This window comes from Ruditapes philippinarum, unplaced genomic scaffold (genome assembly GCF_026571515.1).
Source record: "Ruditapes philippinarum isolate M1 unplaced genomic scaffold, ASM2657151v2 ctg8759_1_1_1_1, whole genome shotgun sequence".
Taxonomy (NCBI): domain Eukaryota; kingdom Metazoa; phylum Mollusca; class Bivalvia; order Venerida; family Veneridae; genus Ruditapes; species Ruditapes philippinarum.
In genome coordinates this window covers 870-15,017 of record NW_026861619.1, presented here as the reverse complement: position 1 = coordinate 15,017, position 14,148 = coordinate 870, and the positions used below count along the sequence as shown (strand labels likewise).

General features: G+C 32.6%; 1 protein-coding gene across 3 annotated transcripts in view; it reads right to left on the bottom strand.

The window, feature by feature from the left end:
- Window positions 1-12,328, bottom strand: part of LOC132716321 (uncharacterized) — a 32,064-nt gene extending 19,736 nt beyond the window's left edge. Inside the window, exons 1-5 of one of the 3 annotated variants that reach the window (XM_060699568.1) lie at window positions 12,204-12,328; window positions 10,967-11,117; window positions 9,467-9,608; window positions 6,286-6,394; window positions 4,755-4,834 (exon numbers count right to left, since the gene is read on the bottom strand). In XM_060699568.1, coding sequence (XP_060555551.1) covers window positions 4,755-4,834; window positions 6,286-6,394; window positions 9,467-9,608; window positions 10,967-11,069 — 434 coding nt within the window. In that variant the 5' untranslated portion in view covers window positions 11,070-11,117; window positions 12,204-12,328. Of the gene's footprint in view, window positions 1-453; window positions 631-2,997; window positions 3,174-4,754; window positions 4,835-6,285; window positions 6,395-9,466; window positions 9,609-10,966; window positions 11,118-12,203 lie in introns of those variants that run through there. The other 2 variants (XM_060699567.1, XM_060699569.1) reach the window with 2 other exon arrangements.
- Window positions 12,329-14,148: the final 1,820 nt, after the last annotated feature.

The following is a 14,148-nucleotide window of genomic DNA, read 5'->3' as shown; positions in this document are numbered from 1 at the left end:
TGGAAAATAACTTCCCTAGCATACATTGGAATATTGGACCATATTATGGTATATTGGACCTTATTATGGTACATTGGACCCTATTTTGGTAAATTGGACAATATTATAATATATTGGACTACCTTGCTTTGCAATTTGTATCAGTAATTCAGTGATTTTTTTTACATAGGAAAGAGGTTTATTAATGCTTTATTTAAATAACATATTTGTGCCCAAAATTAGCCTTATATTATGGTGATTGTCAGTCCAATATGGCATTAGCAGTCCAATATTACAAAAATCAATCCAATACGCAATATTTGCTAGGGTTATTAGTTATGCTTAAAACCACATGTCTAATACATTGAGAGCTTGCTGTGAATTGTGCAAAACTTCCTTATTTCATGTACATGAAACCAAAAAGTGTGACACCAAGGCCCCAGTACATAGATTATAAAACAAATAAGCACTAACAGGTCTGAGGTCTTCTGTTGCCATGCAGGCGTCTTCTTTTGCGTTTCATCATCAGATAAAAGATCAGCATTATCTCCAAAAGTGTCTGCTGCAGACGAGCGAAGCGGGTTAAAGCCCCCCTGGTTGTATGAGGCCACCGATAGTCTCCGACTTTGCTGTGTATTCTGTCTCGGTGTTCTACATAAATTGTTGGAGAAAGAGAGAGAACTAGAAATGTGTCCATAGGACACGAATGCCCCCACACGCCACTGTTCTGTCAATCTTATGACTCTAGGTCAAATATTTTTTGGACTACATGTGCCACAAGTTGAAAACTAAAAATCAACAAAGGGCCATAATTCTGTTAAATTTGGTCGCAGCAAAAATTCCTTCCTTTACTACCATCTACACATTAAGGTTGTTCATCTCTGGAAGTTTAAGCAAAATCTGCCATCCGGGTTAAGAGGAGTTGCGTTCACAAAACTTCTACATAGTATATAGTGAAAAAATCAACAAAGGGCCATAATTCTGTTAAATTTGGTCGCAGCAAAAATTCCTTCCTTTACTACCATCTACATACTAAGGTTGTTCATCCCTGGAAGTTTAAGCAAAATTTGCCATCCGGTTTAAGAGGAGTTGCGTTCACAAAATTTCTACATAGTATATAGTGAAAAAATCATCAAAGGGCCATAATTCTGTTAAATTTGGTCGCAGCAAAAATTCCTTCCTTTACTACCATCTACACATTAAGGTTGTTCATCCCTGGAAGTTTAAGCAAAATCTGCCTTCCGGTTTAAGAGGAGTTGCGTTCACAAAACTTCTACATAGTATATAGTGAAAAAATCAACAAAGGGCCATAATTCTGTTAAATTTGGTTGCAGCAAAAATTCCTTCCTTTACTACCATTTACACATTAAGGTTGTTCATCCCTGGAAGTTTAAGCAAAATCTGCCATCCGGTTTAAGAGGAGTTGCGTTCACAAAATTTCTACATAGTATATAGTGAAAAAATCAACAAAGGGCCATAATTCTGTTAAATTTGGTCGCAGCAAAAATTCCTTCCTTTACTACCATCTACACATTAAGGTTGTTCATCCCTGGACGTTTAAGCAAAATCTGCCATCTGGTTTAAGAGGAGTTGCGTTCACAAGATTTCGGGACGTACGGACAGACGGACGGACGGACACTCGGACGGACAAGTGCAACGCTATATGCTCCCACTCTGTGGGGGCATAAAAATTGTGACTGACAGGTGTGCAAACTTAAAATAGAAATCATTGTTAAAGAGATATCTTGGAAGTATCATTGTCAAAGACATTTTTTGAAAGCATCATTGTAAGAGAGATATCTTCAAAGTATCATTGATAAAGAAGAATTGAAGGAATCATTGTCAAATATATCTTGAAAGAGGCATTGCCAGAGATATATTTTGAAAGTATTATTGTCAGAGAAGCATTGATAGAGATATACTTTGAAAGTATTATTGTTAGAGATATATCTTAAAAGTATCATTGTTAAAGATACATCTTGAAAGTAGCATTATTAGAGATACATCTTGAAAGTATCATTATTAGACATATATCTTGAAAGTATTATTGTTAGAGATTAATCTTGAAAGTATCATTGTCAGAGATTTATCTCGAAAGTATCATTGATAGAAATTAATCATGAGAGTATCATTGTTAGAGATATATCTTGAAAGTAATTACTGTTATAGATATATCTTGAAATGATCATTTTTATAGATATATCTTGAAAGTATTTTTGTTATAGATATATCATGAAAGTATCATTGTTATTATTATTGATATATCTTGAAAGTATCATTATACAGATATATCTTGAAAGTATTATTGTTAGAGATATATCTTGAAAGTATCATTTTTATAGATATATCTTGAAAGTATTTTTGTTATAGATATATCTTGAAAGTATTATTGTTAGAGATATACCTTGAAAGTATCATTGTTATAGATATATCTTGAAAGTGTTATTGTTGTAGATATATCTTGAAACTATTATTGTTAAAGATATATCTTGAAAGTATTAATGTTAAAAATATATATATTTTGTCAGAGATATACCTTGAAAGTGGTGGCCTAGTGGTTAAGGTGTTGGCCTCTCAACCCAGAGATCATTGGTTCGAGCCCTACTTGGGTCACGACCATGTTTGTTCATATGACACCAGTACTGGTTGGTTCCAGAAAGCGGACTCGAAAATGATTAATATATGTTGCAAGAACTTTTTTCTCAATCGAGCTTAGATAAATATGTTTAAACAGAGATATATCTTGAAAGTACATGTATGTCACAATTTAAAATGTCCGTAAAATCAAGAATATAATAAAAAAAGAAAACCTGAGGAACTAGGAAGAAAAAGTTTATAAAGATCTATCCTACAGTCATAATGCATATTTAGAACACATATTGGGGTAGAGAAAAGAGTTTGATCAAAGTTCTGAAAGGTTTAACAGAAATCAAGAAGAAAGTCTTTTTTTCAAAATGAAGTTGAAAAACATTTTTGTTGGGCAAAAAAGTAGTAGGACAAATGCATTGATTTGTTTACAGCAAATAATCCTTTGTGTTCTTTTGCTGGAGTTGGTTTCTTTTCATTTGAAAAAGGATCCTCTTGCAAGAAATCTCCAAGTTCGCTAGGGTCCTCGGCTAAAGAAGTGCGCCGGCTGTTGTAACCACTTTCTGTAAGTGCTCCACCTCGGCTGCCTACCTCCGGGTATGTGAGAACTGTAGTATATATTATACATAAAGAAGGAAAGATAGAGAAAGTATTGAAAGATGATAGACAGTGAAAGATACGTAATTGTCTCAGTTAAACGCCCCCAGGGGCTTGCAGTTTTTTTTCAAAAGGGGGTTGGGGGCTGCTAATTAGAACTAAAAAAAATGTGCTTAAAAATGTGTTTACTAAAGACAAAATTCAATTATAAAAGTCATTATTTATTATTATAATTTAATATAAAATACAGGATTACTTTTTTAATGATTTACATTACTCGAGGGTCATTAATTGTTATCTTTTGAATAAGAATATTTGGATTTTTTGGATTGCTCTTTCATTTTGGATTATAAATCTATAAGGTAAGAACTTTATTCTACAAAATGTGGTGGAGGGCGGGCGCTTATTAGAGGGGTAGGAGGTTGTTAATTGGAAACAATTAAGTATGCTAGATAGGGTGAGAAGAGTAGGTGTAAAAGGAAGTAAAAAGTACCTTTTGAATTCTATCTACTTTAGGTATCATACAAACTTCTACCATGCATATCCAAACCCCGTTATTTACCAATTTAATTTGAATTTTTTCTGGCAGAACATTTCACTTTTTAGTGAAATGAATAATATGCATTATACTTATAATACTCTACACACTTACATGTATTTGTCAATTTTATTTGTTTTATGAACTTTTAAACAAAAGTATTGTATGACTTTCTTGATAAACTACATGACAGTCTCTATTAAACAGCATGCTTGGACTATCTACAATTCTAAAAATAAACTACAAAGGGAAGCAACTCTGCACAACTAAAACACTATCCAAACCCATGAGCTCATGCAATTTATAATAAGTTAAAGCAGAATGTTATGAAAGAAAAGGGTGAGGTTACATGCTGTAATACTCACAACTTGTGTGTCACAATATTTTGAAGTCACTGAAATTGAAGTTATACATATAGAATAAACTAATTCAATATATAAAGGGAAGCAACTCTGCACAATTAAAACACTATCCAAACCCATCAGCAATAAGTTAATTCAATATATAAAGGATATTCAAATACAGGATTTATTTTCATTGAGTTCTATGAAAATAAATATTTCATGAGTGGCTGTGAGCCACGAGTGAAATATGATAATTTTCATACAAAAAATGATGAAAATAAATCCTGTATTTATAAACTTGAATTTTTTGTTTATTAAAACTTTTCTCTTTTTCACCTTACCACTTGGCAAGACACCATTGAAAATACGGTAAATATGTTTCACTGCAATGAAAAAGAAATTTTCACTGTGAAAATACGGAACATGAAAATATGCATTCTATTATCAATATATCCAGAAATTTTAATGTTTTTCAATATTTCATTTATAAGTATATAACAAATTACTAAATCTCCAACAGAACTTATTCTTGTCACTAGCTTTGTTGATCAACTTTGGAAAAGTTGGTAATTTCTAAGTAACCTCGCAAAATCTATTTGTTTCATGAGTTTTGCATTCACCACTCAAAACCTTATTAACCATGCTATATCAACACACATTTATACATGTGTTCACCAGTTAAAAAATGTGAACTGTGTGCTTTAACTTACACGTATGTTCCACGACTGTAATCTTCTTCTCTGAAATGATCCCTCTGTAGTCTTTCTACGGCCTCCCTTGACAACGGCACCTGAATAGATAAATTTGGAGTTTATACAAATTTATTTTAGTTTGACTGTGTTGGAAGCTATAAGCTTATTGAAACACTCCCAAATCCGTTCCTGAAACCAACCAGTAGATCTACTAAGCAATGAGTGTCAAGTTTCTTGCTCACGGAAACAACGGCTTGCCCCTGACAGGGTTTGAACCCACGTAGTTAACAATCCTTAGATACTAGTAAATCGTGTTAACAACTTAATTTGTATTAAAAGCTTGCCCGAAAATGCAAATATAAATAACAGAGTTTTCTTCCCCCCTTTTCTCAATATTATTGTTAAACATGTTTTGTTTAAAGCAGCATCATGCTAATTTTCATGAAAATTTTGAAAATGTATTTAAAAGTAAAATATTGTGAAGTCATAGGAAGTAATTTACACATTGCAAACAGCACTTACAATCCACATAAATTACCAAATAGAAGCATAAATTACCAAAAATAAGACAAACATGCAAAAAAAAAAGAGGCAAAATGTGATGATTATTTCTTCTAAATCAGTCTTAAGTCATACATAACATGTAAGTTATAACTTGTCAATCTTGATTTTTTTTTTTACTTTTCTTAAAATCATTAAATTTTTCTCAAATTTGATTTTTATGAAATATTTTTGCTTATCTGTAGACATGCAGCTACAATATAACTTTCAACACTACAGGCACAAAACATTGAGTTATATTCCTAATCAAATTTGAAATTTATTGTATTAATCATAAATATTTATAAACTTTATCCCTACTTTTTAATTGTCTCCCCTGCATACAAGACAATACTGATTTAATTGCCTCCCTTACTCTTAACATAATAATTTAGATTTATTTCCCTTTTCAATGTTGATACACATTTTATAAACATACTAGTATTACAATTTCATGACTAAATACAAGTGAATTTTACTCCTTCATATATCTCTTACTACAAGGGGAAATTATTTCCAGATTTTTTTTATATATATAATATAGACTAGTGGAAATAATGAATTTCTCATGAACAAAAAAAAAAACACTTTTGAGGAGGTTCTGCATATCATTTGATTGCAGGCAACACTGGCCGGAATAAATCCAAGTGAAAAATTACATATGATATACAATAAAATGCCAATATTCAAAACTGAAAAAGTTATGCTACATAGAAATGGAAGTTCATCTAGAATTGGAATTTGGAATTTTGGAAACATTTAAAGGCGCATAATGCCTGAGAAACTAATAAATATAATGGCAAACTTAAATTAAGTAACATTTAAAGAATGGTTTTCGAGCATGTAAGATGCTTGTTACCTGAAGAAAGTAGGGCTAAATGTAAAATTATTTGACACATAAGTAGCATAAAGGCATTTCTGGGGTATATTGGGCTGTTAAAACATTATGCATGTTATCTTTGGCAAAACATTTGGAAATTTGGAAACAATAGAAACATAGCATACATACCTTTGACCGAATGTCCCTCACTTTAAGATTATGTAAAGCTCTAAGAACATTGAATATCGACTTAAGGAAGAATAGATGGTCTCGTAGCTGTCTTTCTTTTCGCAATAGGCTGTCAAAATTAATAAAGTTTCTCAGACATTAACAAGTCAAAACCTTTTCTGTCTTTACTTCTGATTTAGCCATTTCTGCTGCTTTGGCATCAACCAAGGTAAAGATACATGGAAAATACTATTCAATTTACTGTTTAAACTATATGAATACATATAGGGGATTTTGAATGAGTTTTACTAAGGTTTAATACTGAATTTATTGAATGAGTTGAACAATATCATATTATGTGAGCCTCTGGCAAGAATAATATTGTTTTATTCAATGAGTTCAATAAGTTACACAAATACATGAATGATATTCTATTATCACATATTCAAAATAACAAGCAATTATCATAGTATTGCAAGCAATCCATAAGTCCCCTACCGGTAAGAGCCCAAGCAACATTCTGAAGGGCCATTGGCCATTCACTTAGGTTCCTATTTTAAGTAAATTTGTTGAAAAAGTTCTTTAAAAGTGATCACAGGAAACAGTTTTTATGTACAGACAGACGGACTGAAGGACACTCTAAAGTTATTTTTTAAACATCCCTGTTATCAAAATATAACATTTTTAAAATCCTATCATGATTGAAGAAGTTGGAGTAAAAATTACCAATTTCTCAAAAAAAAGTCGAAGTTCAAAAGGGGCATAATTCTGGAAATAGTCTTAGTAGAGTATTGAACACTCACAAATGTTGAGTGACAATAAGAAACATTTACATGAAGTTTGAAGTAGATACATTCAGAAAAAGAAGTTATTAAAAAAAACAATGTTTTTTTTTCATGAAAATTTTAAGTTCAAGGGAGCTAATACTGATAAATTTTTTGCTAGAGTTGTAAACCTTGTCACATATGATGTGGTTGATGACAAGCAACTTATATTTAAAGTTTGAAGAAAATACCTTAAAAAATAAAGAACTTATAGTGAAAAAACTTAAAAACTTGAATCAATAATCTTGAAATTCAATCTATTTGTTGCCATAGCAACCAGAATTTTCAACATAGGAAGAAAAGAAAAAGACGTGCATAATCTCCATACTGCCATCTATCCATATATAAAGTTTCATAAAAATATTTTCAGTATTTTTTGCGTTATTGAGGGATCCAGGTTATGTGTAAAATTTGCCATATTTTCAGTCTATTTGTTGCCATAGCAACCAGAATTTTCAACATAGGAAGAAAAGAAAAAGACGTGCATAATCTCCATACTGCCATCTATCCATATATCAAGTTTCATAAAAATATTTTCAGTACTTTTGCGTTATCGCGGGATCCAGGTTATGTGTAAAATTTGCCATATTTTCAGTCTATTTGTTGCCATAGCAACCAGAATTTTCAACATAGGAAGAAAAGAAAAAGACGTGCATAATCTCCATAGTGCCATCTATCCATATATCAAGTTTCATTAAAATATTTTCAGTACTTTTTGTGTTATCGCGGGATCCAGTTTTGTGGACGGACGGACGGACAGACGGACGGACGGACAGACAGACGGACGGAGGGTAAACCTAAAGTCCCCTCCGGTAAACCGGTAGGGGACTAAAAATGGTTAATATAATTAAAAAGAGTATTTATTTATTGTCATGCCTATTAGTGTAATGCTAACATTAGCTCGCTTAAATGCTGTTTTTTTTTATATAACGCAAATGACATCGCATTAAAGTGTTATTACACTTGTGAAATATTGATTTTATTTTTATTAAAAGAGTTTAATACACTCCTGCACCAGGGTTTATGTGAAAATTTATTTTATTCAACAACTTCAATAAATTTAGTAATAAATACATTTTCCGCTGATCCAGATGAACATCAGCCAATATCGTAGCAAATCGGTTATTTCTGAATGTAATTTTTTCAAAATCTTGGGCATAAGATTATTTACAATCACTCATCCTTCCTCTCTATGTATTAAATTCATCACACATCATTATTGCTATGTACTAAGTTCCGGTTATAAACGGTTAAAAATTATTGAATACCAAAGATTGTGAAAAAAAAAATCCGGAAATGGCCGATTTATAGAGAATAACATGCTACTGTCTTTTGATATCAATTTTATCAGGCGAGGCTGATATGGGCTAGAAAGGGCGAGGCTTGCCGAGCCCTTTCTGCCCATATCAGCCGAGTCTGATAAAATTGATATCAAAAGACAGTAGCATGTTTTTCTATTTATCATGTATCACATAATAACTGTCAAAATAACAAAATAATCTATTTTTAAATAGCGAATTTTGTTAAAAAGGGGAATTTTTGTTAAAAGAAATACTTCTTGAAAACAAATTCCTCCGCCCCTGACACTTAGAATTTGTAATTGGCGGCCATTTTTTCTTTCGGCTCGGATAAAAGATACAACAAAATGTAGGCCTAATACGATAACATTCTTACCTTTAATTTAAACATTGATCCAAAAATCCTTTTAGAATCACATAAACTAAACTTTACTGCAATTTTTGTCTTGAATTGTCAAATTCAAAAGTTCACGATAATTTCAATCAAAGAAAAGTCAAATCGGCAATCAAACACAAGCTACACAAACATGCGTCTTATTTTTTAAACGAAACAATTTGTTCACTTATTAAATAATAATCCGGCGAAATAAAGTAAACATTTACAAGTTCTCAAAGAAAATCGTCAGCCTTTTGTTATGATTACATGTATAGTATGACGTGAACATCGATGATGACATTTGCAATATAAATCATGACGTCACTTCATTTAGTTGGTGCTAAAACTATTCGCTATCTAATTTATTCATAATTGAAATCCAAATAATAAATAAATAAATAAATTTCGCATATTGATTCAAGACTTGTAAGGGTATGAGATTACATTGTAGAATTCACATGCTGATGAAAATGCTTGAATATAAGCAATTGAAAAAAGTCCGTTAAAATGGGAAGGGGCTAATTTTTGATATCAGGCTACTGACGTGATATCAAAAATAATTATCAGGCAAGTGTTATTGGGCAGTTACCATAGCAGTTGCATGATAAATAACAATATTGGCTGATTTTAGAAATTTTTGGCAGGAAAGCATTACAGTAAGACTATCAAGTTAAGTGTAAAATGCATGACAACATGAGACTTACACAGATGTTATCTCAGTACTAACTTGCACGAGGGATATTTTGTTCTTCTTTATTGACGGCGCTTTAAGGGTTGACCGTCTACTGCTATTACTTCTTACAGGTGAAGGGGAAGTGATTACATCTGCTATCGACACTTTACCACCTGCAATAATGTGAGATATTATTTACCATAAAGATATGACTGGGACTTGAACTTATATTCCACATAAATGTGCTGCGTCACAACAAAACCAACATAGTGCGTTTGCGACCAGCATGGATCCAGACCAGCCTGCGCATCCGCGCAGTCTGATCCGGATCCATGATGTTCCCTACATGTAACAGGGTTGGTAAGCGAACAGCATGGATCCTGATCAGACTGCGCAGGCTGGTCTGGATCCATGCTGGTCGCAAATGCACTATGTTGGTTTTGTTGTGACGCAGCTCAAATATAAAATACTAGGTTCCATTACACATTATTATTGCCTTTACCCAGTGTCACCACTGGTCTAAATACCAGACTCATTCCCAATGGCAAATACACTTAATTTTTCCAAATCTATGGAAAAAAATTCCAATTGAACTGAAATCTCACAAATTTGGTGGAGTTTACTCTAGTATGGTATCAGACAGATGTTTCCACACATTTCATTGTCAAATTGTGTTGATTTTTTAATAATATCTGTCATGGATGTTTTTATCTATATGTTCAGGGGCAATAGCTCTTTAAAAACCAACAAGATTCTGAAAGGAAATTACAAGCAAGACTTTCCTTATGGTTGTTAAAATATGAGAAAAAAATGGTTCTTAGAAAACTGTAATTTTGGAAAATAAACCTCGAAACAGATGCAATATTATATGTAGAGGATATTCAAGTTTTTTCTATAAATACAGAATTTATTTTCACCGAGTGGTATGAAAATCAATATTTCATAAGTTGCAAAAGCATCGAGTGAAATATGATAATTTTTATGGATGAATTTTCTGGTTTTTTTTATGTTAATTTTTCTCTTTTGAGACAATACAATTTGAATGATTTGCCCTTAAATTTTGTGTACTGACTGAATACTAGTATAGAAGAAAGTAGTCTGGCAAGACACCAGTGAAAATACAGAAAATATGTTTCACTGCTACAAAAAAATAAATTTTACAGTTCAATTACAAAAATTAAAATTTATTTTATTTCATCAATATTGCTCAATATTTACCTTATAAGTATATATGAGCCGTGTCATGACAAAACCAACATAATGGGTTTGCGACCAGCATGGATCCAGACCAGCCTGCGCATCCGCAAAGTCTGATCAGGATCCATGCTGTTTGCTATCAGTTTCTCTACTTGTAAAAGGGTTTGTAAGGGAACAGCATGGATCCTGATCAGACTGCGCGAATGCGCAGGCTGGTCTGGGTCCATGGTGGTCGCAAACCCATTATGTTGGTTTTCTCATGATGCGGCTCATATATAGATTACATATCACCTATAATATCCTATGATTTTTTTTTGTTAATTATCAATCTTACTTGAATTTCTACTACTCTTTTTGGATTCTGGTTCACTAGGGGCTTGACTGGAAGTTTTACCAGTCTTTGTCAAGCATACAGATGAAACAGATTTGAGAACCATTCCGGTGTCTTCCGATTTACTGGCCTCTATCTCAGCATTACTGGTCTCCTTAAACACAAGGTAAAAATAAATTTAAGCTATTCATATAATGGCAAATGAGCCGTGTCATGACAAAACCAACATAATGGGTTTGCGACCAGCATGGATCCAGACCAGCCTGCGCATCCCCGCAGTCTGATCAGGATCCATGCTGTTCGCTATCAGTTTCTCTACTTGTAATAGTGTTTGTAAGTGAACAGCATGGATTCTGATCAGACTACGCGGATGCGCAGGCTGGTCTGGATCCATGCTGGTCGCCAACCCATTATGTTGGTTTTGTCGTGACGCGGCTCAAATGTTTTTTATTTCCATTTTATTAATACTCATCATGTTGTGAATTTTGCTGAAAACTTTTTCAAGGATTTAACCCATAACTTGAATAGTCCATTCAAACAAATTTTAGGGATTTCATTAAAAAAAAAATACAAAAAGTAAGCTTTCAACAGTATAGAGTCTTGTAAGACTGAACTAACATGAATTCTGGCCTGGTTCTATACTGGCGGCAAAGACACCTTCCGTTATTCGGATTATATGGGTTAAAAACAAGAAATTTTGAACATCCAGAGGACATTCTGAAGCCTGCAATATATGTTTTGATCTTGGAACCAAACAACATACTAAGATAACAAACATTTCCAACCTGAAAACCCCTTAATTTCAAACAAAAGACTTGCCCTTCTTTGAATTTGGAACTGTCCATTTATCATTTTAAAGGGTAATATCAACATGAAAAGCATATATTGAGCAGACAACTTTACTTGACTGGCCGGTATCTTACACAAGTGGTCAAGTACAGCCATACAGGGTCCGCAAAATATGATTTTGGGGACTTACTTTTTATATTATAATATACATGTATATATTATATTTTTCTTTACGTTTTTACTTGTTCCGTATGATATTTATAAAATAATTTTGTAAATTCCGAAAAAAAATTCACATATCTGTACAGGCTTTGGGACAACTGGACAATATAGAAAAACTGATTTAGCCGGCCCTGCCATAACCATCACATGTATTGAGTGTGTTCCAACAGTTAATAAATCTGTGTACTTTGATATCCCTTTTTTCCCCTGACCAATTCAATATTCTTACCTCAACAGCTTTGACATGAATCCTCGTACCATTTCCCAGCTTTTACACATACAATCCTTTGATTAGATTCTTTGAGGAGCTTCTTAAATGTCATCATAGCCTGCTGTAGGGGCCGTATCTATAAGATCCTGGCTCGTAAACGAGTCATCGTCAAATTCAGAGCTGAAAATTGAACATTGTACCTAAATGATAAAATCCATGTGCATATTTCTAATAAATATGGAAATTCTAGTGATTTTTCTCACTTAATTGGGAAGAGGCTATAATTTGGGGGGAAAAGTATAAAGCTAAAATTGCTAAATTGGGAAGTAAAAAAGCACGTGTATATTCAGAATTTTAGGGAAACTGCATGACTTAAAATTGGGGAAGAGCCTTTTATAGGAGTCTGTTATATATAGGTGAGCCAGAAAATCACTAAAATTGTATTGTGTATGTTAATTTGACTTATTTTAAACCATAAATTCTTAATAATTGTTAAATTATGTTTTCACAAGCATTTTAACCCTTTTGTTATTATCCCTATGACAAGTCTGGCAAATATGAGCCGCGTCACGACAACACCAACATAATGTGTTCGCTATCAGTTTCTGTACTTGTAAAAGGGTTAAATTTGTAAGCTAACAGCATATGTTATGCCCCATATTTTACATCAAATTCTTCAGAGTTAAGTTATTATTGTAAAAATATCTTGTATGTATATAGTTGATTATATTTTCATTTTTTTTGTATGTTTATAAATGGTTTTATGTATATTTTTTTGTTAAATGAAAACTGTTAAATGACAATTAATATTTCTTTTCAAAAACCCTAAACTTTGGAAGCCATTTAGGAAATTATTAATCTTAAGGATATTAAATAAATAAACATCCCATACTCTAGTAAAAACTGTCATAATCTCAAGTCTGCCTAGAGTAATAAATTTATAATATCTTTTTTTTGGAAAAAATTGTTAACCTATCATCACTTTCTGTGTGTTAAATATATGATGTGATATTCCTCTATATGTATTAAAATGTGTGAAACTTTATTCAAAAAGTCGATTGTATCTATAATCCTTTGGCTTCCAGCTTGTTTGTCACCTGAATCAAGTATTTTTCCTATTTAAGCAACTGAAATCCATCCAACTTCATCATTCGAAGTTCGGAATTGGATATTAATAAAATAAAAAGTTAAATTTATTTTCAACTCTTGATTCCAGCTCGGCACCTTCCATATCCTTAGTCCCATAGGTACTCCTCGTATCATAGTGTAATATCAACAACAGAGAATTCTTGCGCGTATCAACCAAGATATTTCAGCGCATATCACATAGATACTGATCAGACTGCGTGGATGCGCAGGCTGGTCTGGATCCATGCTGGTGGCAAACGCATTATGTTGGTTTTGTTGTGACGCGGCTCATATATTGAACAGAACTACTGAAAGTCTTTACGCACATCAAATAATATTTGGGCTTGACAATCCACTAACACTGTAAAGTTCATATAATGACTTTCCACCTTTACTGGTGAAAGAAGACCTCAAGTGCCCCTCTATGCATTATTTCAGGCATGAAGGGGTACCTTAGTAGAACAACCAACATTCTATAAGCTTGCTGGATAGCTTCCCTAAATAAAAATATCCAAAGTCCCTGTCAGGATTTGAACGGGGCCAGTGTTTTGAAGTTAATGACCTTAAAGCAGCATGCCTCCAGATTCATGCTAATTTTCATGAAAATTTTGAAAATGTATGTAAAAGTAAAATACTGTGAAGTGTACAAAGGAAGTAATTTACACATTGCATACGGCACTTACAATCCACGTAAATTACCAAAAAGAGGTTCAAAATATACATAAATATATTTTACTGTGTTTTGTTAACACAGTTATAATTATAGTGGTTGATATTGCTAAATCATCATTAATGGCACATAAACATGTAAATAATTAAATTTAACATTGAATTT